We start from the raw sequence: 27,300 nt of genomic DNA on the forward strand, positions 1-27,300 counted from the left end.
GCCATCCACATACCCCAGGGGTTCCCCACCTCCCTTCCTTAAACCCCGGGTCCATGCTCGAACTCCCCCAACCCAACCCTATTGTAGGCGTAGGCGTACATTGTACACTGAATACACATGCCATCCACATACCCCAGGGGTTCCCCACCTCCCTTCCTTAACCCTCGGGATCCATGCTCGAACACTCCCAACCCAACACAGCACAACTCAGCTCTACTCGTGTATGTATGTCACACCCACATTCATGAACTACATTAGTACCCCAGGAATCACCCACCTACATCAGTACACGTACTTTCCATTCACCTGGGGACCAATGCTCAATCTTCCCCCACCCACCCAAAGCAGCCAGTGCAATCGAGGGTTATTATTAGTGGCTCAGGATATGTAGGTTGACATTGCCACATCATTGCTAGTCTGGATTCATACGTTGTACATCAAACATAGTCTGCGAGCTGTCTCCAAGCATCAATTATCGGTGCAACCTGTCAGCCAAACAGGGCCACCATCTTACACCCTGAACTTGTGCCTTGACATTAAAGGAAAAGTAAGGGGGTGGCCGTAGTGTAACTTTCCACTGCATTCTGGACCTAACATATGTAAGTTTGTCTAAAGTACTCTGAACGGAAATGACGATCTCGGAATGTTTTTTTTATTTATCAGTTTAGGTTTGGTTTATATAAAAAAATTAAAAAATAAAATAAAAGGCTTTATTTTATAATTTGGGGAAAAGAAATTTAGTATTGACATAACCTGTATAATTAAAATCACCACGGAAGGAAACCAGCCTTGCCCTCTCAACAAGGAAATTTGTTTAATTAATTTTTAACTTGTTCATGATAATTTGCATTATTTCCAAAACCATTGAACCCAATCAAGAAATGCAATAATACCAGTTATTTCATATCAAGTTCAGACACACCCCTATTTTGTTTCATTTAGGGAAATGAAACGCAACCCTATACACCTGGGCTCAAATAACGACAATTACATAGTACGTTTCATTTCTAATTGCCCCCACAAAAAGGGCCTGTACATACATATCTTCGTTTATGCAAAGGCACCAAGGCATTTTCTCCTTGCTAAAGGGCACCCTAGGAAATTGTAAATTTCTACTGGAGCATTTTAGGGGCCCCAAGGCAGTGAGGGGGCACATGGATGCAATTGCCTTCGTTGCCTCTGTGAAGTATCGGGCCTGAAAGGTGTTGTACATGTAAGTTGTGGTTAAAGCCATAATACACTTTCGGAACAGAAAAAGAAAAAAAAAGTTCACAGATTTACAAATAACTTACAGGGTTTACAGAAGGTAATGGTAAAAGACTTCTCTTGAAATTATTATTCCATGAAATGCTTTACTTTTTGAGAAAACATTAAAACAATTATCAATTCTCGACTACGAGAATTACGGATTTATAGTAAACATATTGTATGTCATGACACGGCGAAACGTGCAAAAACAAGGTAGGGTTTTTCTGTTATTTTCTCCCGACTCAGATGACCGATTAAGCCTAAATTTTCACAGGTTTGTTATTTGATATATAAGTTGTGATACACGAAGTGTGGGCCTTTGGACAATACTGTTTACCGAAAGTGTCCAATGGCTTTAAAGGCAGTGGACACTATTGGTAATTACTCAAAATAATTATTATCATAAACCTTACTTGGTGACGAGTAATGGGAAGAGGTTGATGGTATAAAACATTGTGAGAAACCGCTCCCTCTGAAGTGCCATAGTTTTCGAGAAAGAAGTAATATTCCACGAATTTGATTTTGAGACCTCAGATTTAGAACTTGAGGTCTCGAAATCAACCATCTAAACGCGACTAGGGTGGTTTTTTTTCTTTCATTATTATCTCGCAAGTTCGATGACCGATTGAGCTCAAATTTTCACAGGTTTGTTATTTTATGCATATTGTTGAGATACACCAACTGTGAAAGCTAGTCGTTGACAATTACCAATAGTGTCCACTGCCTTTAATGGAAGAATTCCTTAGTAAGGTGACTAAGCTACCAAGAGTTTGAAATCAAAGGAAACAATCAAAGTGAAACAAAATATTTTATATCGCGACAGTGACACAAAATGAAAACACAACTGTCATACCATTTATTCCAGCTGATGACTTGATCAGAGCATTGAACTCAAGATTCATCGAAGAGGCGTGAGAAAGTTGACTTTGTAACCAACTTGTTTTATTATTTTTGGAACAAACAAAGTAAGCGTGTCAAGGAAGTTACGCATGTAAATTATGCAAATTGTAGTTAACACATGTTTTTAAAATACACATGAGGTAGTTTCACTTTCCTTGAACGAAACTGATATCAATGTAAAGAGGTGGGTCCAATTCACTGGTACAGTATTATCATTTAAAACAAATTAAAATTTAGGGGCCGTTCAGAATAGTCATGGTTAAAGCCATTATACACTTTCGGTACAGGAAAAATAATTAAAGTTCACAGATTTACAAATAATTAACAGGGTTTACAGAAGGTAATGGTGAAAGACTTATCTTGAAATATTATTCCATGAAATGCTTTACTTTTTGAGAAAACATTAAAACAATATCAATTCTCGATAGCGAGAATTACGGATTTATTTTAAACACATGTCATGACACGGTGAAACGTGGGGAAACAAGGGTGGGTTTTCCCGTTATTTTCTCCCGAGTTCGATGACCGATTGAGCCTAAATTTTCACAGGTTTGTTATTTTATAAATGAGTAAAGGTACACGAAGTGTGGGCCTTGGACATTACTGTTTACCGAAAGTGTCCAATGGCTTTTAAAATATTATTTTTTCCCTCTGGAAATCGTGGATGGGTGGGTCAAAAGAAATAATAACTGACAATCCAAATTAAAATTTTACTTGAAAAGAAACTAATTGTAAAAGAAGAAAAAAAAATACCCAGCTGGCCAAGATCGTCAATTTCATTTATGATTAAGCTACAAAGTTGTTTATTAAGCCAGGAAAAGCCGTCAGTTGGAGACCATTGATTTTGATCTAAATTTATGTATCTGGTTCGTTTGATGCATTACTTTGTTCTTCAGTATATAGAAAATAATATGAAGCCATTCAATGTTTGAAAAACTAAATTTGGGGTGGATAGGTGGGTCAACAATTTGTACCACTGACTATTCTGAATCTGGCCCCTAACTCTTATTTTAAGTTCCGGTACAGCCTTCTAGTTTTTCTCATAGAAGCTGTGGCATCTCCTAGTTGGTTGCTCAGAAATCTTGTTCATCAGAACCACCATAGAAAGATTGGTTTCTTTTCAGGGAAACGTCTGCAGAATCACGGAGAGTCACAGCTCTACAGATGTATCTTTAAGTTCATCACTTGAAGGTGCTTCATCATCGGCCCCAAAGAGACGAGACTTTAGCAGGATTACCTCTCCAACCACAAGACGTCTCCCTCCCTGATGCTATCCCCATCACCTGCTTTTCAAAGTGACTTCTTATTAGGGGTTAACGGATCTAGGCGTGGCCCTCATATATCTTGTGAGAGGACGGCTCCGGGTGCTGGACTGACATCAAGAACCAAGAGAGATCATGACCTCCCTGCAGGAGTCCAAAAGGTTGAGAACAAGGCCTGGTGTTTTCAGTGCAGCGGTTCAATGACCTGCTGATGGTGCATACAGTCCGCTGCCGTTATGTGTACGAGTCTCTGCTTATAATGAGCATATTATGAAGCTCTGAATCTTATTTCTGCTTTGTAAAGTAGTACTGAATACAATAATCCGGAGTAGGCAGCTCAGATAGGGGAGAACGCTGACAGTAACAGTGTACAACATGCGTGTACAGTACATGTACGTATGTAGTTCTCTGTGAAATCTGATCCTGAACTACACGAACACAGTTCATAACATTGTAAACACTGTTCATTACACTGTAATGTACTTTATACATGAAGTGTACAATGGGATACTTTGGAGCGCTAGGTGGCAGCAGACTTACCAGGTACATGTCCATTGTTTACGCAGTTCTGAGCATGCACACTTAACCAAGAACAATGGTTTTTACTTGGTGAGTATGCTGCCACCTAGCGTCCCCCCCAAAAAAAACCATTGCAGGACTCTGTGGATTAGCTGAGATGTATACTACTTTATACTAGAGACTCCAGAATGATAAATCAACTTCAATAAGTCATATCTGTATTGCGCACATCACTTCTAAGTGAAGTCCCTAATGCGCAATCTCCTAATATCAACAAGATGGCGACTGTACAATGTTTAACTACCCAATCACCACACCCTGCATTGTAACATCCTGGCAACTCCCACCAGGAAATGGCCTCAGTCCTTATAAATAAAACCAAGGTGTGCTTGTTGTGTGCCCACTGCCCCAATCCTCAAAACACACCTGAGGACACAATGGAAGAGGCTTGGGAAAAGTATTGGGGCTTGCACTATCAGTGCCAAACAAGGCAGGGCCAGCCAAGCCCCCCCCCCCCCCCCCCCAAATAAAAAAAAACATGTTTCGTGTCTTGCCTTTCTAAAAATAGAAAGGAGGAGTGCCTTTTCTTTTCTTTTTCAAATGTTTTCTTTTCCAAAAATGGCCGCTCAAAACATTAAAGACAACCAGCTGGGCAATTTTTCAGTTTTTGTTTTTTTTTCCGACTGAGACCAATAAAATGTATACTTCTTTTTTATTTAAAAAGAAAAAAGGAAAAAAAGAAAAAAAAGGAGGCAGCCTCTAAAAAGGAAACGGGCGGGGTCGCTGAACTATTTTTTTTTTTCATCGGGACTAAAAAAATTAAAAGGGGCTTGACACTAGCCAGCCCCCACAATGTATAATGGCCATCTGATGGCATCTTAAAGATGTGCAGCGTTGATGAGTTGTTGAGGCGTATGGTTAATCCGCTCTCTAAGATCCACCCTTACTCATGGGACGGTGATTAAAAGCACTCCGGGAAGTGATTGGTTAGCGACGACCACGGAGGAATGGTCCTAGACCTATGATCAGTGACCGCGAGGGAAGCTCCCGGGGCTTTGTCTCCGCGATGTACAATCCCGTTTTCTCATGTGGGCCTTATCCTACATTATTTTGTCGGCGGCGAAAATTTAATGCATGAATAGAATGGGATGGGATGTTGATGATGTTTTGGAATGGGTAACATGGGAGTTTAAAAAGATTAGTAACTGAAAACATTGGTTGAGGTTTTGTAGGATGTTAAATTACCGGCACTAACGTTTAATGCTGTTGATTTTTTAACATGGTGACAAAGTTGACATAGACAACACTTTCAAAATGTATGAGTAATAATTATTTTATGAACAGACATGCCTTATTCGGTACCCGTAGGCGACAAAGTCATTTATCAAAGACCAGTGGCAGCACTGTATGACCCGACATACATTCGTTAAACAACCAACCCGTGAAAAGATAACTAAGTCCCAAGAAAATTTAAATAGAAAAACAGTTTTGGACAAGCAAGATCAGAAGTACATGTGTTACTCATTTCTCCCAAAAACTTTTTACATGTAAGCATTTCAGGCAAATTTTTTTTTCAATGGACGTTTTCCACCATGGACCCTCTGACATTGTAAGTTATGTTTACATTTTCAACCTTAACACTGTTAAATGCATACCCTTTTCTGCAAATAGACTGGTCCCCTCCCCTGTTTATCTTAAAATGGCCTCAACATCAGACTTCAACAGTTTCCTTGAGTAAGTTGTGACAGGCCTCTAATTGCATTGTAACTCACAGCACCCATAGCATTTTCGCTACCTTGCGCTTTTGCGTTGGTGCTCTTTTCAGAGTCCCAATAAAAATTCACTTTTTTCCTACTTGTGCCCCTTTCTTGGAGAACAATTGCTGTGCCCTTCGAGAGCCAAGTGCAAGGCCTGTTATATTATACTGCACACGAACATCATTAGGGCCTGAACATCTCTTGCATGACCATGTGCTGTGGCATATTACACGTGTACATGTAGGCAAGGAGGAAGGAAATACTTATGTAATAACAATAATAAAACAGTATTTATGGGTAGGCCAATATGCAGTAAACCGATAACGGTACGGTAACTATTGTACGCGAAGTTATTTTCTTGAAAGATGTGTGCAAGCAATTTGTGTCGAACCATCAAATAGTCCGTATTGAATATGACGTCACCACTCATGTCAAATACATGTACCTGCGTGTGCATGATCGTGTGCCATACAAATAAACCAGGATTTCTGCATGCTTCAATGATGTACACGTTAAGACGCGCATACGGTCTGCCCTACAGTATGGCCTCTTTCATAGCAACGAAGGGGTTATTCAATACGGTCTCTTGGTCAAAAGAACTGTACGACCATCGATTACTGTGAAGCCTGATGATGAAGGAAGATCCAATGCAATAACTTACATCCATAGGCATGCAATATGTCGCACACTGTGGTGGATACGAACTACGCCAAAATAACCTTTTAAAATAAAAATGACATTGAGGAGATAAAAAATACTTGTTACAAGGCTGCATTGATTGTGTGATAACAATTGCCGCTGCGTTTATTGTCATGTTATTTATACCGAGTGACACCTGTCACCTTGATAATAAAAACATCTCTTGTCCAGTACATTGGACATAATTGTACAACTGCACACTGTGTTGTATTGTACATGTACCTGTGTACAAGATCAGCAAGGAGTAAAATCTGAATATCTAAATGCTGTAGAGTTTGACACGGTGTCCATTAGGCCTAATAAATGGTACCCAACTGGAAAATAAACTGCCTGCTGAAGCTGCCAACATTAGCATCTTGCAACCAGAGAGAATGTGTACAACAATCAGGGAGGACACATCTAGATTTAGACTTGCACTAAAGTTCAACATACAAAAACAAAGGGAACAAGTTTCCAATCAGGATATGGGAAGATTTTCTGCAGCATCACAGAGAATTGGCAGCTCTAGCTTGTGCTTACAACAATTGACAATTTACCGCACCCATTTTCAGATGAAAAAGTGTTTTGGGTGGTGTTTTTTTAAGGATTGGAAAAGCAATTTTTTTAACCAATCCAGCAGTTTGTCTTTCAAAAACACAACCAGCCTGTTTCCATACTCATAGCACCAACAAACTAGGTCAAAATAAATGGAGTTGACAATCACTTGGGAGGGGTGGGGGCTGTTGAGCTACCAGAACATGGGAAGATTGGTTTATTTTGAGGGAACTTTCTGCAGCATCACATAGAGTTGGAAGCTCTAGCCTGCCTAAAAAGAACTGACAAATTATCGCACCTGTATTCAGATTGAAAAGTGTTTTGGGGTGGGGCATTTAAAAGGCAATTTTCTTTACCAATCCATCAGATTGTTCTTTAAACACAACCAGCCTGTTTCCATTCCCATAGCACCAACAAACTAGGTCAAAATAAACTGAGTTGACAATCACTGGGGAGGGGGTTTGTTAATGCGATCAGGTAGTGACGATGCACAACCGTTAAAGAAAGAGAAAAAACCTGCAGCGTCAGAACGCAAGGCTGCAGACACAAAGCAGGTGCCTGTTTCTCTCAAGAGCCACCTGTAGACAATCAATTAGGCCAGCTGGTCAGCAGAAAATGCTGTTTAGCAAACTTCTGGTGAGCCGTCATTCCATTAAGTTTACACTGTTGCGACTGGTGTCCCACTTGTTCTTTACTTAGCAAAGAAATTTGTCAATCTGTATTTTCTGCCTAATTTAAGCATACAGGCTTTATGAAGTTTGAATTAGACTAGTAAGCAGAAAAATACTAGTGGTTTTTAACATCTATTATATCGTTGCGGTACCCGCTGCCAAAACATAGGATTCGAACTGCCTCTAGCTGCCGGGCAACCTCGGTAGTCTAGTTGGTAAGACACTGCTCTAGAATTGCAAGGGTCGTGGGTTCGAATCCCACCCGAGTAACATGCCTGTGATATTTTTTCACAGGACTCGGGAAAGTACTGAGTATACAGTGCTAACACACATCGGTGTATGGGTAAAAACCAAAATTAATATTCTTTATCCCCGATGCAAATTTAACATCTATTATATCGTTGCGGTACCCGCTGCCAAAACATAGGATTCGAACTGCCTCTAGCTGCCGGGCAACCTCGGTAGTCTAGTTGGTAAGACACTGCTCTAGAATTGCAAGGGTCGTGGGTTCGAATCCCACCCGAGTAACATGCCTGTGATATTTTTTCACAGGACTCGGGAAAGTACTGAGTATACAGTGCTAACACACATCGGTGTATGGGTAAAAACCAAAATTAATATTCTTTATCCCCGATGCAAATTTAACATCTATTATATCGTTGCGGTACCCGCTGCCAAAACATAGGATTCGAACTGCCTCTAGCTGCCGGGCAACCTCGGTAGTCTAGTTGGTAAGACACTGCTCTAGAATTGCAAGGGTCGTGGGTTCGAATCCCACCCGAGTAACATGCCTGTGATATTTTTTCACAGGACTCGGGAAAGTACTGAGTATACAGTGCTAACACACATCAGTGTATGGGTAAAAACCAAAATTAATATTCTTTATCCCCGATGCAAATTTAACATCTATTATATCGTTGCGGTACCCGCTGCCAAAACATAGGATTCGAACTGCCTCTAGCTGCCGGGCAACCTCGGTAGTCTAGTTGGTAAGACACTGCTCTAGAATTGCAAGGGTCGTGGGTTCGAATCCCACCCGAGTAACATGCCTGTGATATTTTTTCACAGGACTCGGGAAAGTACTGAGTATACAGTGCTAACACACATCGGTGTATGGGTAAAAACCAAAATTAATATTCTTTATCCCCGATGCAAATTTAACATCTATTATTTAGAAAAATACTACTTAGCAAAAAATTTTGAAATGAGTGGGTTTGCTACAGTGTTAACGTTATGGAAAGTCGATTGGTAACATGTTTCTGCTAAGCAAGATTTGTCTGTGCTTACCGGTAGTCAGTTTCTGTGCTGAAAGGGCTTATAAAATTGGGCCATGCAGACAATTGCATTTAGGCGGGTTAAGCAGAATAGCTAAAGACAGACCATGTACATGTTCATCTCCAAGTTTGCTCACACTTTACTATCCCTACTTGTATCAGTATGGGTCAAATTTAATAAAACTGCTTACGGATACAGTGTAAGCAAACCTTTCTGCTTACTTCATGTATTAACTTACATAAAATATGTATACAACATGTTATGCAAAAGTGTTAAGATTGAATTTTACTATCTAAATCACATATCTCAAGGGACACCCATTCCAATACTAACAACTTAATTAAGGAAGGACAACCTACAATGTAGTTGACCTTATTATAAATACCCTGCTGTGATTTACTTGGACCATTGCTACATGTACATGTATCTCCACCTGGGACACTTAAGTGGATTAAGGTTCCATAATTTCAGCCTGAGTTTGATGATTAACAAAGAACTTGGCCCATCAACATAAAATTGTTAAAGGGGGAGAGGGGGAGGGTAACACTGAAAGAGACCAGCCGTCAATTCACCAAACTCTTCCTAACTTAGGAATAATCTTAGGGCTTAGGACGGGTTCAGTTCCGTATCCAAATACGTGGGACGAATTGAACCCATCCTAAGTTACATGTAGGACGGGTTACTCGTCCTAACTCGAGTTAGGATTAATCCTAGTGTTCGTGAAATCAGCCGCTGCATCCTCACTTCAGTGACCTATGTACATGTACGTACACGTACATATAAAATGTACATCATGATTCTTCTTATTTTTTTTTTAAACTGTGGGGCATTCTGGACCCAAATGGGCATGTTTGTTCGTTTTTGAAAGAGCAAGGGCACTCAGACATTTTCGTTGCCTCTGTGAAGTATTACATGTAGGTCTGTTTTTCCAAGAGCTAGCTTGACCCATCAACAGAAAGCTGTGTGGGGGGGGGGGGAGCTAGCATCCACACTTTATGTGACCTATACATTGTATATGAGGATTCTCCTCAGGTTTGTTAAAAACTGTGGATTCTGGACCCAATCTGTTTATTTTTAGCCTCAAGTTCGCTGAATTGAAACAGTCATTTGAGAAGATTTTGACTCAATGTTTTATCTTGGTTTCAAAATCCCTACATGTATGGGGTACTTAAATCTGGAGCATGTATTTTTGTAAAATTATATATTTGTTTCACTATAAGCAATTTTTTTTAATATTGACATTTTCAATACTGTGCACACCCTTTGCACATTGTTGGAAAACAAACTGTGTAGTCATGTTATTCTCTTCTTTTAAAAACTCTTTTGGATATATTATTTAAAAATGTTCTGTGCATTCTGAACATGATATTCTCAAAAAGTAGAGGAGTCATATAATATATATACGTACATTATGTTGACTTTCCCCAAAACCAATTTTGCATTGAAATGAAGTCTCAAAGCCATGAATCATTGACACTAAACAACATGTACTCCGGAAGGCATTACACATTTGTTATGTCGTTACTACACAATTGACAATAACCAGGGTAATTCATAAGCCGTTAAGATCAATGTATCCAAAGTACAAGGTTCAATATTCCAAACACACCCAGTCTAATCTATTCTCACGCTCACTGTAGTGTAACCAGTACATTGTTTGCTCAACATGTTTCCTAGTCAGGCCATGGACCCAAATCAATCAGCATATTTGCATAGCAAAATATTTAGACTGAAAAGTTCTGTGCACACTGAATGCTAATATTTTGAGTAGCAAATGATGATTTTTGAGGAGCAACTGGAGCATTTTCTGTAACATTTTCTCTGCTATACTGTACAAGGGAAATCATTCCCTGTCTATAGTCTGGCCAATTGTGACCTGTATAATGACGACGACGCGTGTACATGTTTCTCAATCTGGCCACCGACTCAAATCAATAGTCTGGCCAACTGTGACCTGTAAAATGACGACAAGTGCTCTATACATGTATATGTTTCTCAGTCAGGCCACGGACCCAAATCAATAGTCTGGCCAACTGTGACCTGTATAATGACGACATGTGCCCTACCATGTTTCTCAGTCAGGCCACGGACCCTATTAGTACATGAAGTCTTGCTCAGGAATGAACGTGCCTTCTGTCAGGCCCCACCCAGAAGTATAAACTAGATCCCTAATCAGGTCAAGGTACTTTTTGATTGACAATAAAAAAAATTCCAGATATGATGAAAAGGTTTATGATCCAGCGAGATGAAATTCCAGTCAGCAGGCAATCAGGAGGCCCCCAATGGGCAGCCCTGGGGTCGATTTCATCTGAAGATGAGTTGTCAGTATTGCCATAGTTATTTGTGCTGTGACATCACACTTTGCTAAGCAATGGGTAGACTGGTCCCTAAGACAGGTATTGGCTTTATGTGTATACGTGTATACACTAATGTAAGATTTAACTGTGAATCTCCAGGACCATGAAGGCCATGTGAAATGAATGGGAGGTCAAAGGTGAAGATTGATATGGGCTAAAATAAAAGGCCGATCTTTAATGACATAATTCACTAGCCTCAAAGTGTGACGTCAGATGTTCATGCTAAGCAATAGTAGCCTTTTGGTAACACTGGGTAGCAGCAGATTTTGGAGTTTCTGTAACCGGTTTTTGTCTTCATCTTTCTTAAAGGGGGTGGGGAGGGGGCAGCATATATGTTCCTTACCTTGAGATATGAACCATGGTACTTTGTGATAAATGACGATTCACACTGACTGAGGACTGTTATCTCTTGCTGTATGTCCTCAATCTCGTCCTCGGCCTCTTCCAGGTCGATGATTTTGATGGCGACGATGCGCTTCGTCCGGTTGTCGATCCCCTTGAAGACCTCGCCGAAGGAGCCCTTGCCGATGCGGTCAAGCTTGGCAAACAGTTGCTCCGGATCTGCCTTCATGTTCTGCAAGAAGACATAAAGTAAGATTGGTTTAATATTTGGTTTTACCAGGTCCGTACGCTTCATTTTTGAAAGGCAAGGGCACCAAGGCATTTTCTTCTTGGTAAAGGGCACCCTAAGGAGAGTGACATTGTATCGAAGTTGGTAACCTAAAGCCCGGTTCATACTTCCTGCAAATGCGAAGCGAATCTTGACGTCACAAATTCGCAACGAACAATTCGCAGCAGTTGAACTTTGCTCTACTCCCTTGCGATAATCGCTGAGAAAGGAGGGTGTGACGTCAAAGTCACGTCAAAGTCACCTCAAATTCGCTTCGCATTTGCATTCGCAGGAAGTATGAACCGGGCTTTACTCTGTCGGAAGCATAATTTTGTTGTGCTTTTAGCTACCTTCTAAAGCAGCTCTGTATGATGATCTGCTGATGCACCAGAAGTAGCTAAACATAAATTTTGTGCTCACCCTTCTACCATGCACCAATTGAGACAGGTACCCTGCATATTTTTGCTTAGCAGAAAATTGCTTGGCAAATTATTGCTGACTGCTTTTTTTTATTGCAGCCCTCATTATACAATGAGTGTACAGCCACAACATAAAAACAAGTTCACTTTCACTTTAATTAATTACCAGCTTAAATGCATCAATTGGATACAATATTAAAAGTACATTTTCCCTTGAAATACAACCAGACATCAGGTTGACTGCATGTCCGCAATGTTGTGGGACACATTCAGCTGTTCATTAGTCAGCAATCTCTAACTACACAGCCTTTACTCCGAGTCCCACCTCATCAATCACACAGTTAGGGGTGTGTGTCCCCCTTCCCAAGAGTACACCATCTCCGCCCAAAATGTCCCCCAACAAAACTGTAACCCCCTAACAACAGTGTTATATTTCACAGGCTCATTGATCGATGGATTTGCTCCCAATATTTGGCTTGCAGCTCCTTCAGTGCGCCATGAGTGCACCACCTGACTCCCTCAACTGGTTATGAGATGTAGACACTCGGTAACCACAACTGGCAAGGTCTCTTCCTATCGGCTGGGGAAGGGGGTAGAATATATCAAAAACTGGTCAACTGAAAACAGCATGTGGGTCCCCTAGGGGGTTCCCACTTAGAGGCGTGACCCTGGGGTGACCTTTGAGGAGCTAGGACCCTGGGTTTTTACCTTTTTGTGGTTTCGTAGCACGGGTAGCCTTGGGAGAGAGCCCTTGCGAATCAATCATTGATTTTTTAAATATGTAATGTAATCAGCAGGCTCTGTTTAGGTTTTACAGGCATGGTCCTAGGCTTGCTGTTAATTTAAAAAACACATCCCAAAATTTGTACATTATGTACTAAAGTCTATACTTGGCCTTGAAATAACCCATGGCACCTGGACCTGCAATTGTTCCGATACAAATTTACATTTTCCTTTATGGCGCGCCCCTTACCAGAGGAAAATTGCTGTGCCCCTGATACAAATGCGCACAAAATCCATTGAAAAAAACATCAACCTTTTTTCACTGCATTTCTTCTGAACTTGGCTCGACCAACAAATCTGATGAAACTTTCACACGGTGGATGTACACTGTATGATGCATTTATTGAGACAAGACACTGGGATATGTAATTTCCTCAATTTCTAGAAATATTATAACTTTCAAACTTAGAGATGACCCCTGACTAACCCGTACAAGAAATGTTCATTTTCAGCCGGCCCAAAAGACAACAGACACGGATTCATCAAAAGACATAATAAGAAGACAAAACTGTGGTTGTGCAGTCAGTAGACTTCCTTTTCAGACAGAACTTGTCATTCCTCTTAATTTGTGTCCTCACAATCCTCCAGTCATCTCAATAATAAATCCATGACTGGTACCACTCAGATTAAACCCTCAAGGGACTCGGGGAATTAAGGCAAGTCTAACCGCTGTTCCACTCAGACCAGACCTGTCCACAGACCATACAAAAATTAACCCCTTTGTGAAAGAAGGGGAAAAAAAGCGTGAAAAAAAGAAAAATATAAGCCTTAGACAAGGGTGGTCTGGGTGGGGTCTGGGGAAGGGTAGGGGAAAAATTGGGCAGAGTTTCCGGCTCACTTTGCCAGTAGAATGGGCGATTAGGCTCGTTTCCTCCAATTGGGCTGATAAGGGTTTGTCAAGCGAGGGCAGGCTTGATGTGATTATAGTTTGGTGCCCAAAATTGGTCTCGTTTATAACTAAATCAGGGTGTGTGTTTTTAGTAGTGGGCGAGGTCTGGGCTTTAACCGATACGAGGCCAAACAGATTGTTTGAAAAATTGAGTTAATCCTTTGATTAACCGGTAAAGTGAAAATAATTGTTATGGCAACTTTTTTACTTGGACTTTATGGCCACTTTTGGTAATTGTCAAAGACCAGTCTTCTCACTTGGTGTATCTCAAAACACTATATGCATAGAATAACAAACCTGTGAAAATTTTAGCTCAATTTGTCGTCGAAGTTGTGAGATAATAATGAAAGAAAAAAAAACACTCTTTTCACACTAAGTTGTGTGCTTTCAGATGCTTGATTTCGAGACCTCAAATTCTAAATCTGAGGTCTCGAAATCAAATTTCTCGAAAACTGCGTTACTTCAGAGGGAGTCATTTCTCACAATGTTTTATACTACCACAGCTCTCCATTGCTTGTTACCAAGTAAGGTTTTATGCTAATTATTACTATGAGTAATTACCAATAGTGTCCACTGACTTTCAATACAAAGGATGATAAAAACATTTACAATGTAAGCTGTCTGTTCACTTGATGCAAACTTGATATGATCAGTTTCAGAACTGAAAATTAATATTCGAGTAGTTAAGGCCAATTTCCATTTTGCACAGGACACTTTGCTTGGAAGATAAGATCTTGAAGTCTATGGGGAACTTTCAAATGGGCACCAAGGCCATGACCAGGGGCAACATAGCCTCCATATAATTACAGACCCTGATTTCATAGCTATTTAAGCACAAACTATTGCAGGATACCAGTTACAAATTGTACAAATGACCTGTTAGTTTGGCTGGTAACCTTATTCTAGTAAGCGTAATTTTGTTATAGCCTACATGTAACAGCTCTACAATATTGGGCCCTGGCCTATTTTTTCCTCTTCTAATCTTGGATATTGCCAAAACCGTCTGCCCCTCCTGCCACCTGTAGCGGTTTTGTCCGCACTTCCTCTTCCAACTACAAGACGTTGTACATTAAGGAACCGTCACTAATTGAGGGTTCTGGTTTCAATGAAGTAATGACTAAGTGTTAACATATGACTGATTAACAGTCAATACTATCCAAGTCACGTTCAGAGAACAATACGCCTCACACATGTGTGCGTATCGTGTACGTCAGCAGGATCTGGGCCTAACTAAGCAGAAAATACTGCTTGACAATATTTCTTTGAAACTTTTTCTATTAAGTAATCCTTTTCTGTGCTTAGCAAGCTTGTGCGCTTACAGGTTTTAAGAAATTGGGCCTTTATTGAAGAGGAGGGGAGTCAAGAATGGAAAGAGGGTCAGGCTTTAGGAAGGGGTCCGGGGAAAGGGGAAGGGCACTGGGGAAGGGGGACTAGGGACAGGGGGGCTGAGGTGAGGAAGGAGGACTGGGGACAGGGGCTGTGGAAGGGGGCTGAGGAAGGGGGCTGAGGAAGGGGACTGAGGGGTTGGGCATGGGAAGTGGGAAGTGGAAAGTGGAAAGGGGAGGGTCTTTAGATTCATGTACAATGGAGGGGAAGGGGAAAGAAGCTGGGAAGCTCAGGTCAAAATAAAGGGAGAAACAGGAACAGTGAACGGAAAAAGAACTAACTCAACTATTACAACCCAACTGTTTCATTGCATGCTGTGTCACCATTGAAAAATTCAAGTACATAATTCAAACAAAAGAAGTCATAAGCTAAAGAAATTTAACTGCCTTAAATTATGGAGGTACACGTAGGTGGCTTAAATGTACAGTTAGGTACAATGATAAAACGTGTGCAGGAACTTTAGATAAACTTCATGTACTCTAGGTACATGAAAATAATGTAGTCCAAGACCACAAAGACAAGGCACTGGTCGAGTTGTTAGTTGCTAACTAACTGTACTGTACATACACTGTGTCAGTCACATACTGTACATGTACATGTACATACATAAAGTACCTATTAAACAAATTACAGACATGATGAACAATTACAATTTATGTACTAACTTTATGAAGAACCGCTTAGTATCAAAAATATTAAAAATTACCATAAACAAAACATTCGCGTCATTAGCAGAATCAATCATGCAAACAAGTACCTGATAGCTGTCCACACCATCGTCCAGCGATTGCCCCTTCCCCGGGCTATCACAGATCCTCTCAAGCCCTCTAAGAAGGCTGTTCCACGAGTCAAGATGGCTACGAATCCCCTCTATGAAAGAGCTACGTAAACCTGGCCCTCCAACAACTATCTTCTGCCACATTTCCATGATGGCAAAGGGGGGTTCAGATCTTGCAAATACTTTCCACGGATCTAGTTCTTGGTTTAAACAAGACAGATGTTCTCAAGACAACGTTTTATGACTCCAAGTCCAAGTGTTGGGAAGGGTGATTATAGTGCTCAGAGCTGATCACGATTGCGCAGAATACTTCAGTTCGATCGAAGATGTAGTCGTCAGCCTCAACGACAAACAGACAGACAGGGCGTAATGTTCGTCACATTAATTTTTCTTACAAGAACACATCTAAAGAAGATGTCTCTTCTCATCTTAATCTACTCGTCAAGTAATTTTCCAGATCAATAGTCTCCGCGGTTCACTGCCCCTGGCAACAAGAGTTCCTCCGGATCATATTTAACGAGGAATGTGCTGCTGAAAAAAATTAACTGGCGCCGAGGATCTTACCATTTTTCCAGTGGTTGGTAAATCAGCTAATGAAAAGATACTAGGAATTGTGGCTTTAAAAAATGTTATTTGTCTCCTCTTTTGCTAAGGTGTTTTGTACTTGTAGCTAGCTCACCCTGATCGTCACAAAGGTTTTGTGTTTACCGATGACTTAAGGCCGAAAAGAGCAAAACGTGAACATTTAAAAACTCTATACCCAAACACAAATTGCTGCGACGATGCCAAATGGAAACTTGTCCTAGTCATCACCTCGCTGACAATGCCAAGACTGTAAGTGTCGATGATGAGCTAACACAAAAGTAAGTCACTCTCTCTCTCTCTGAAGTCAGCCTAAAGAGCTCGGCAGAATTATGACGATGGTCTCCGTTCCTCTCCCAAGGAGGGGGGCAACAGGAAGCACTGAATAATGAAATCCTTTTGACCAGGGCCTACTGGCTTAAGAGGAAGCAGTGACTCGCACATGGGCGGTGTTTTTTTTTTTCCCGCTGAAAAAAAAGAGCTGTCCCTGGGCTGCGCCGACTTGTGACGCGCTTTGCACAGGGCAACCGCTGCGGTTGGTGGACATAGGACATACACGCTGGGGAGAGTTGGCGGTTAAAGAGCAACAGCGGGGACAATGGTGATTAGGGCGATGGCAATAGGTAAGCTTCCTTTATCGCCCGTAGTTGGAGTGACAGGCTGGGTTAATGATGTGGACAGTGACAGGGGACAGCAACTGTTGGTGTTTGTATATATATCTTGGTATTTGTGTAGGCCTACACTGTATATAAACCATTATTGTGCCAGGAACATGTGCATCAGGGGATTGTACAGTTAGCATTTCAAAACTGTGCTCGAAAGAAGTAGAGTTCAAACTTTAGTCTAAATACAGGGAGTGAGAGTAACTTGCTCTGTCAGTGTGAATTTCATTTGAAAAATTGCGTTAATCCATGAACTCCTAAAGTGAAAATATTTAAGTACCAAGCACAAGGCAGTGGACACTATTGGTAATTACTCAAAGACATTATTAGCACTAAACCTTTCTTGGTAACAAGTAATGGGGAGAGGTTGATAGTGTAAAACATTGTGAGAAACTGCTCCCTCTAAAGTAATGAAGTTTTCGAGATAGAAGTAATTTTCAAAAGAAAATGATTTCGAGACCTCAGATTTAAAATTTGAGGTCTCAAAATCAAGCATCTGAAAGAACACAATTCCGTGTGACAAGGGTGTTTTTTCTTTCATTATTATCTCGCAACTTCGATGACTGATTGAGCTCATATCTTCACACAGGTTTGTTATTTTATGCATGTTGAGATACAGCAAGTGAGAAGACTAGTCTTTGACAATTACCAATAGTGTCCACTGTCTTTAATTACTATGTAGGCTACAGAGAGTAACTTTTTCTGTCAGTGTGGATTTTGTTGACAATCACCATTGTCTCCGCTGTTGCTCTTTAACTGCACGACATGACATGTGGTCTGAAACGAGACCAAGTGCACTTTCTGTACCCATGCACAGGCCTATAAATATTGCATTGTAGAGACATTGGAGGCCATGCCCTCTGTTGCCCTGATCTTGGCCTTGATGCCCCTTCAAAAGTATTCCAAGAGTGGTTTTTACAGTGGATATCCCCCTTTGCGGTATGAGAATGGTATCGACCTCTTAATAGAATCCTAGGCTTGTATGTATTGGCCTACTTAAGAACTGCACATCAGCACATTTCTGTATATCGCCTAAAGGGCACAAAAGCTATGTAGGACATTACAAGAGCCGTCTTACTGTACTGAACAAAATTATGCAGACATGTTGTTGCATACTATGGCGATAAATTTTACTACTGTTCTAATGGAATTCAACCAAAATTTTGCAGACCACTTAAAACGCAAATACTAAACAAGGTCTTCTAATTACTGTGCATGTAACATTCTAAGATGCATAATTAATTACACATAACATACATTTTTACACACAGAGTACACGTACACGTATGTACTTGGCACCAGTGGCAATTGTACTGGACGCTATGACTTGACTGCGGAACTACAACACAATGTATGGCTACACGTTGCACCTTTCAACTAAATTAAATTATCTATTTTAGAACAATAATTTGCATTTCACAGCAAACGGTTTATAATGCTTTCCAAAGACCAAATCGACCAATCCAAGGCAACGTGTTCCTTTAACCCTACGCAAGCATTAATAAGTCTACTCTTTCTTGACTGATGCCCATACAGTATCAGTGTACATGTACTTCAGTTTCTGTACATAAAGTAGTCCTTACACATTGAACATGAATGTACGTTACAAGTACAGCTGTGAATAATTAACACTGTGTACACCCTTAAAGGCAGTGGACACTATTGGTACATGTAATTGTCAAAGACTAGCCTTCACAGTTGGTGTATCTCAACATATGCATAAAATAACAAACCAGTGAAAATTTGAGCTCAATCGGTCATCGAACTTGCGAGATAACAATGAAAGACAAAAACACCCTTGTCACACGAAGTTGTGTGCGTTTAGGGATGGTTGATTTCGAGACCTCAAGTTCTAAATCGGAGGTCTCGAAATCAAATTTGTGGAAAATTACTTCTTTCTCGAAAACTATGTCACTTCAGATGGAGCTGTTTCTCACAATGTTTTATACCATCAACCTCTCCCCATTACTCGTCACCAAGAAAGGTTTTATGCTAATAATTATTTTGAGTAATTAACAATAGTGTCCACTGCCTTTAAAACATGATCCATCCCTTGGCAAACACTCAACCAGTGATAACATAAACGGAACTAATGCGTTTGTATGGTATCAGTTTGTAATAAGGAAGTTGTAAGGCTCTGAAATAATCCAATAAGAACTTCAGACCGCACACCAGAGCTATGTGTGTATGTTTGGGCGTCAACAAAATGTGTGTTTGGGCGTCAACAAAATAAAGACCTACTTTATTTTTCATAAATTTTGACCTCAGGGGGAAAGGGGGGCACTGTGGTTGCGAGTTTTAAATTTATGTAAAGTCACATCATTACAAAATGTTTTGTATAAATACATGTAGGGCCTACTACGATTAAAATATTCAGTATTTTGAGCACTGATGCTAGTAAACTCTGATAAGTTCAGAGTAGTCATTTTTGTTGTGATGCCCTTTTGATCATTTTTAGTATGGAAAATGCGCGGTATAACTATATTACTAGATTTGTTTAGGTTTTGGGGTTACTCCGACTGAATGTTAAAATTACAGGACTCTTGCTCACAGACCGAGGACACCAAAACCAACTTGATTAACAGCAATTTATACAAAGAACAAGCAAACAAATCTCTCAACAAACCTGAAACTTTTGTCAATGTTTTAATAAAATGCCACTACTGAATCTGATGAAACTTTCACAGGTTGGTTGTGACCCCTTTCTGAAAACCTGAGTCCCTGATGGAAATAGACTTTTCCATAAATCAGCAATGTCAAATTTATCCTGAATGACAATGTACTTACCAAGCTGCCATATAATATAACTGTTGGACCTGGTATGATATGCAGAATAAGCTTCTTCTTTTTAAAGAGTCGCATAATTAAATTCCCGTCTGAACGTTTCCGCTGTCAAATAATTTTACTCAAGAGAAAATATACTCAGTCGCTTCCTTTGGAAAAGACCATCGTTAATTACATTTTCGACTGACACAAAAGGGTCGGTGGTTGTCTTTGTACATTCCCCTCCAGCCAAATCAAAATAACTGGTGTGGAAGTATAGGCTAAGTAGTGAGCTTAATAAGTGCTGAATAGTTCATTGAATTAAATTTAAAACTCACAGACGAGTCAGATAATCAAAATTGTCAGAGAGACATTCTTAGAATGAAGTAATGCAAACAAGAATGCTGGGTTGTTTTTACAGTCACTGTAGCCAGTGTACATTTTGTTTACACTCCACAAAAACCACAACAACTTTGAGGATTTTTAGCTGCATTTATTTTTTACAGAGGAGGACCAAAAACCCAGTCCTCAAAATTAATCTTTTCCAAACATTTCTTTAAAAGTCATTTTAAAAAATATTCAGATTTTTTTTAAAGATAATCAACGGCCGCTATACGTAGCTTCAGCAGTTCATCAAAAATTATACCAGAACCGGACTGCTAAGAACATTTCAGTCTTTACGTGAAATTTCCGAAAGATGCTCTGACACACCCGCAAAAGATGAACAACGTTTAAACGAGAATAGCTTGTTCCATCAGAAGCCATTGCTTAGCAACACACACACAGCGCGACCTTGACAAGAGCAGGCAAACCAGCCAACACCCAAACACGGATGTTTTCAAAAGGCTGACGTGGTGTACCAAAGTTCATCACTGACAATGGAAGTCAACAAATGAGTTTATAATTAGTGCACTCGTAGTCATCCTGTAGACATCACCTAAATGTATAAACAGCCCGCTATCTGTAGGCAATCACTAAATCAATAAACTGTTGAAAGCTGTAGAAAATCCATCGGATGGTTGTTTTAACTTCTTGGGTTATGAATCATTTTGGCAACCAATTTTTAAAAATTAACAGAAAACAAAATACTATAATGAAGAAAACAAATTACAATTATTTTGAAACCAAAAAACGGTACAGGGATAAAGATTGGACAGATGTGAAAATTCCTAATATATTATGGCTATTGTTCTAACAAGGGATAATTCTAGACCCAGGACCTTAAAGGATTTGGGTACTTTTTCAAAATGTCCATAGATTTACATTAAACTTACAGGGTTTGAAGATAATGATAGTGGAAAGCTTCCCTTCAAATATTACTTACTGAGGTGCTGTAGTTTTTGAGAAATGAGTAGGAGGTACAATGTCATGAAAATACGTTTGTAAATGATTAAAATAATTTTCATGACATTGTTTTACTCATTTCTCAAAAACTACAGAACCTCAGCACGTAATATTTTCAGGGAAGCTTTCTACTATCATTATCTTCAAGCTGTGTAAGTTTAGTGTAAATCTGTGGACATTGTGTTTTTTGTCCGACAAAAGTTACATAGACCCTTTAACAGATGCTACATTTCAGGGGGTTTAAATGTGCATCACCTGCACCAGAAATACAAAACTGTACATGTCAGGTTTGGACACATTGGGTACTATAAATGTCTTTCTTTTTTCTTCAGTATTGCAAGCTACTGAAATAAAATGAGGTTTTGGGATAATACTGAGGAGAAAAAAAACACATGACAAATCACACAACTGACAATCATCATCATTGTTGTTTAGTTTTAAATTGAATTTAAGTGAATTTAACTTCCACAGCTAGAACGTTTTACCAAAAATATCTAAAGAATTTTTTCAGAACTGTGAGACCAGGATCCAAATGAGCGATTACGTAAGCTGGATAAATAAAGCTTGACTAATCATGTGTTGACATTTCCTTGAAAATCTCCTAACAAATATACCAATAGAGGTATAAAGTCCATTAATCAGGACAATACCACTCATACAGGAATTTACGTACAACCTCAATTTGATTAAAATGGGTCTTAGTCAGAGGGGTGTTTGGATTTCTATCGGCCACTTTTGTCAAGTTGTTGTTTCTGAATGAAAGATTTAAATATTTTTAAGTTACATAATCGATACTCGGTGTAATGTATGGAAATGCACTGTACATGTACATGTAGATCTAGGTGCACATGTACATGTACCTGGTACACTGTAATGCTCATGTACTACAATTAATGTTAACAAACTGCACATTTTGACAGTGACACATAATTCACCATTTCAATAAATTATAAATAACGATTATAAATAACGAGCTTTAAAATCAGTAGAGTAACTTTGTACCCGAATATTCCCAGCAGCCTGGCCCCTAAAAGCCAAATAGGTTTGCATCAACTTTATCTGCAAACCATATCTACACAATGTACACATGGGTGTATGAAAGTCAACAGGTACATTGTATGATCTTTCTACCCATGTAAAATACATGTAGCACACCTCTCACTGCACTCTATTACAAACAACAGGTACACACGTAGCCCGGGTGACTCATCTAACCCACACCCCGCCCAGAGTTATACCCTGAACCCAACGGGCTCAATTCATTAAGCAGAAGAGGAAATCACATTGGCGAATTTGCTTTCACACACCCCCAATTGTTACCCACCTGTATACTTAATATGATACTAATAATGTAGTAATACTGGTAGACAACATCTAATGTCTGGTTCAATAAAACTATGGGTGTCTGTCAAATTTAAACAGTAATATTTCATGACAGGGTTCAGCACTGGTTACATTGACTGTCACATTGGCACATTAGTAATGGTTGAATGTTAAAGGTACAATGGGCATCTACATGTACGTCATTGGTTTGTTGGGAGAGAAAAATCACACCGTTTAAATGTAGTTTTCACAAAACTCACCATCCGAACAACATGTGAAGTTCTGGGTGATCACAATGGATGATCAAGTATTAGTGGGGAAAATAAGAAACAAGACCTATTTTTGTGTAAATTGTTCAAGGATGCAGTGGAATACATGCCTTTATGTTTCGTTTTGAAAGGGCAAGGGCACCAAGGCATTTTCTCCTTGCAAAAGAGCACCACCAATATGAACATCATTGGTTTGTTGGGACAGAAAATTCCTACTGTTTAATTTTACAAAACTCACCATCCGACCAAACAGGTGATGGGGTGATCAAGTTTTAGTGTGAAAAAATAAGATAAAAATTATTATTTTTCGGAGGCCTTATCCTTCATGGATGCAAATGACCCCCCCCCCCATGCCCCTTGCATTTTCCAAAGAAATGTATGTACTTAGAAATGGACACGACACGTCCCTCATACATATGTATTAGAGGTGCCCTTTACCAGTGCATCTCTGTCCTTCCTCTATGACCAGTGTTTATGGCGGAAAAACTGCCTTGCCATTAAAGTACAAATGTAGCAGGGCGACGGCAGGTTTGTGTTTTAACTTATTGTGGTTGCTGCAATCAAAACAAGTCATGTCTTCGTATGAAATATCACAAAATACAACGTTTCAGTGAATGATCTGTGAGCAGTGGGTTTATTTTCACAGTGTCCTTGAGAATCAGTGGTAAGCTTTCCCCGCCCCCACCCCCCGACCCCCCTCCCCCAATTTGTATGAATATTTATGACTTGTAACAGACTCCAGAAAGGGAAAGGCCAATTGTTCACCCATGGTTCACCCAAGTAAAGTGCTATACATGCAGGTGAAGTACAAGGTCAGAGTAGGTTTTAATTTACAGTTGAGCCAAGCCTCAAAATAAACTTTCAATGCACTTAGACAGTGCATGTATGCACTTAGACAGTGCATGTAGGCCTACAAACTCTCAGGCCTACATGTTCATGCGTGTAGGCAGCTGTGTGTAGGCCTACTAAATGTAGTGTACTTGGTACGTAGGGTACAGCGTACATATACATGTATATGTACGCCAACTGTTATCATTGTCAACAGAGATTTACTTACATTTTAAATTCTGAAGTACAGATGTTTAGGAAATGCACTATGTTTATAGTGTCGTTATCAGTTATAATTCATTTCACTTTAAAACAAGGAGGAAGTGTGATATAATTGTACATTTGACTTGCAGCTTAAACTTGACATGGAAATCGCATAAAACAGTTTATTGTTTTTTTTATGTTATATGGATGAGCACTGCCAGCAACTATCACAAAATTAAAGGTACACTGTTAAATGATAGTTAAGGTCAAAAAGCATCACTGTGTGAAAGATTACTGTCTTTACAAAGTTAATATTAAGAAACATTTTTTGCTGTGAAATTTCTCTCTGAAATAAAGCAATTTTTTTTAATGCAATCGGTTGATTTTGGTTTGGTACTACTGAAATTAAGGACAATGACAATAAGTAAATATGCATAAATTGTTTTCAGTCTCTTGACGACTCACACAAGGAGTTGAGCCCAAATTATTGGTACAATGTAAGACCCCTTCGTAATTTATATAAATTAAGAAAATGTTAAACAATTATGTGCAGGCTGAACCAACAGCAATTACATGTACTTCAAACAACCTACACCTGGAAAACTAGTGGCCGAAGCTTTAAACCCAAGTGTCATGCCGGTATGGCAGGAGATCCCCCCCCCCCCCCAAGAGATTGTATCCCCTCAAGATTGTATCCCCCATACAGCGAATATGTAGAAATGTATTCATTTTTTGAATTGACACTGTTACTTGGCCCATGAAGGAAGGCCTTTAGCCCGTGTTAATTAACCAAATGGGGGGAACATACCCCACCCAGTCACTGAGTCCAACCAGGGGGGTAGACCTCCATGGTCCAACTGACTGCGTTTAGGGTTTCCAAAATGCACCCCTTCTTCATATCTCAAAACAAGCACAAGTGTGTACACATAATTTTATTCCAAGATGAATAAAAAACCGGTATCAATCATGACGATTTCTTGTCAATTACCTGTGATGAAACGGTAGAGGCCGGACGTCCCATGGCAGAATGTTTTGACGGCTTCCCCATGGCCTCTCTCCCAACACCGAAAAGCGTTGACAAAAACTATACTCCGATGACTGACTTCGCTTATTGTTTTCATGTATTTTCCATAATTGCTATTACCTGGAGCATCCCCACACTGCACACACTCACTCTACTACGTGTATGTCATATACAGGTATCTAGTCGTTCACAAATGGCTGCTATAACAAACCTCTGTGTACATGTACGTACGTGGATGTCAAATTTAATTGGAACACACTCCCTACATTATGTGCATCTCCGCTAGAGTAGGATCCCTCGATTTAAGTGATTGCTGGCATTGTTGACTGGATTCGAGAAGCGGGTGGTTGAACAACTGATTGTCAAATGCACCTCAAATAATAGTCCAACAAACAGGTCATAATCCAAAGAATGCTACTTCAACGATTGCAAAAACCACAGTATTTCTATACTCAGTTTTGTATAAATACAGTCACAGGGTCATAGTGGTACACAAATGAACTATACTCTTCAAATAGCATGCATAGCCCACCACATGGATGTGACGACTAAATACGTGGTCTCACTGCATCACTGGTGGTAGAAAAAACCAACACAACGCTTCCGAGAGTCACACCACTGCAAAAAAGTACAGCCTGTAATACCTTGTACTAATACAGGCCCAGTGCATCACTGATAAGGCATGCACTGTGTTGAGAGTGTACAAAACACCCCACTGGGTCCGAGTATACTTGCATGACAATGCGTTGGTTGGATAAGTACAATGCAATCCTCAGGGTCAGCAAACTGTCAGTGCATATTATACCCTCCCATAATACAATTCAGGCTACCATTGTGCAAGGTTTGCACTGATAGCACTGGGAAATTCTACAAATAATTATTACTGGGGGTGGATTACTTTTCAGTTTGTTGTTGTTATTGTTAAAACACAACAGTGCACAGAGCTTTTACTAAAAGGCACTTGACACTTTTTGGGGCAACTATTCAAACTAACTTACTTGGTAATGAGCAATGGAGAGCAGTTGATTGTGAGAAACTGCTCCCTCTGAAGTAAAGTAGTTTTTAGGGAAGGGGTCAATTTTCACTCATTGTTTAGAGTTCAGGCCTGAAGCCTTTTTAGGAATCTGAAAGCAAACAAACTTGTTCAACATAAGTGTTTTAAAAACCTAACCTACATTGTATACCTAGTTTTCAATAACGGTATTTTGTTTGAGGATGGGTGATCAACTTTACGTACCAAATGAGCAAAGTTTGGTGAGTTGAGTTCATATCAAAAGGGGTTCTGCTCCTTTCGTTAAAATGGTTGTGACAAAAAGTTGCAATTGTGTAAAAAATTGTATAAATTTGCGTGAGAGGTGACTTCAAGTAAAAATGGGATAAATTTAAGTACAATGTAATTTAATATAGAGGGGCCTAAAACAAATGTTCAAAAATTGAACAAAGATTGACAAAATACAGGGCTAGATGTCAGTTGGTAGAGCGCCGGCACGCTCAACCTGAGGTCATGGTTTGAATCCCACTCTAGTAAATTTGTTGTTAAACCCCCAAAATCAATCATAAATTGAAACCCTGACTGAAGTCAACAGGCACTAACTGGGCAGAAACCTCAGCACCAGCACTTTATTACTGTCCCCTGTGTAGACTGGGCCCCTGTCTTTATCCGCAAGGATAAAGACAGGTCCCTGCCACTAGATCCAGTGATTCCATTGGATACAATGATATCATTTGATACGTGCAGTGACATAGATGCCCAAATCGTCACTGCTCTCAAGTCCGCAATGGAATTTAACTGCGTATCTATGTGAAATGACCGAGGTCAGAGGTCAAACTACACGCCAATTTTGCCATTTTTTTTAGGCCGGTCTCTGGCGTTATTCACGAGCCTCGAAGAATGACGTCAGACGATCAGGCTATCGGCATAATCCCCTGTGTTGCAGTGAACCAGTACTGTCTGTGTCCTCTCCTATTTGTGACACAAGAGGGGGCTATTTAGTGTCTGTGACAGGGGATTTTAGGAGTGCGCTACTGTCGTCAGAATATACTAACCCGGTACTAATTACGTCAATGACTGAGTACACAATAAATGTTTACACTCCATGTACATGAGGTCATCAATATACGTTGTGATTTCATATGCAGTATGTTTGTCATCGTGCTAAAAAATTTCATTATCAATTATTGGGGAACTATTTGTCCAGCAACTGTGCATTATTA

The 27,300-nt window shown here is 39.9% G+C and overlaps 1 protein-coding gene across 2 annotated transcripts in view; it reads right to left on the reverse strand.

Annotated features, from left to right (window-relative positions):
- The window catches only part of LOC139945609 (serine/threonine-protein kinase 24-like), a 54,300-nt gene that overhangs the window by 22,627 nt on the left and 4,373 nt on the right, over window positions 1–27,300 (reverse strand). The window contains exons 1-2 of one of the 2 annotated variants that reach the window (XM_071943021.1): window positions 25,051–25,814; window positions 11,566–11,796 (exon numbers count right to left, since the gene is read on the reverse strand). In XM_071943021.1, the coding sequence (XP_071799122.1) occupies window positions 11,566–11,796; window positions 25,051–25,110 (291 nt within the window). In that variant the 5' untranslated portion in view covers window positions 25,111–25,814. Of the gene's footprint in view, window positions 1–11,565; window positions 11,797–25,050; window positions 25,815–27,300 lie in introns of those variants that run through there. The other variant, XM_071943020.1, reaches the window with a different exon arrangement.

Source organism: Asterias amurensis, chromosome 12, assembly GCF_032118995.1.
Source record: "Asterias amurensis chromosome 12, ASM3211899v1".
In the NCBI taxonomy this organism is placed as follows: domain Eukaryota; kingdom Metazoa; phylum Echinodermata; class Asteroidea; order Forcipulatida; family Asteriidae; genus Asterias; species Asterias amurensis.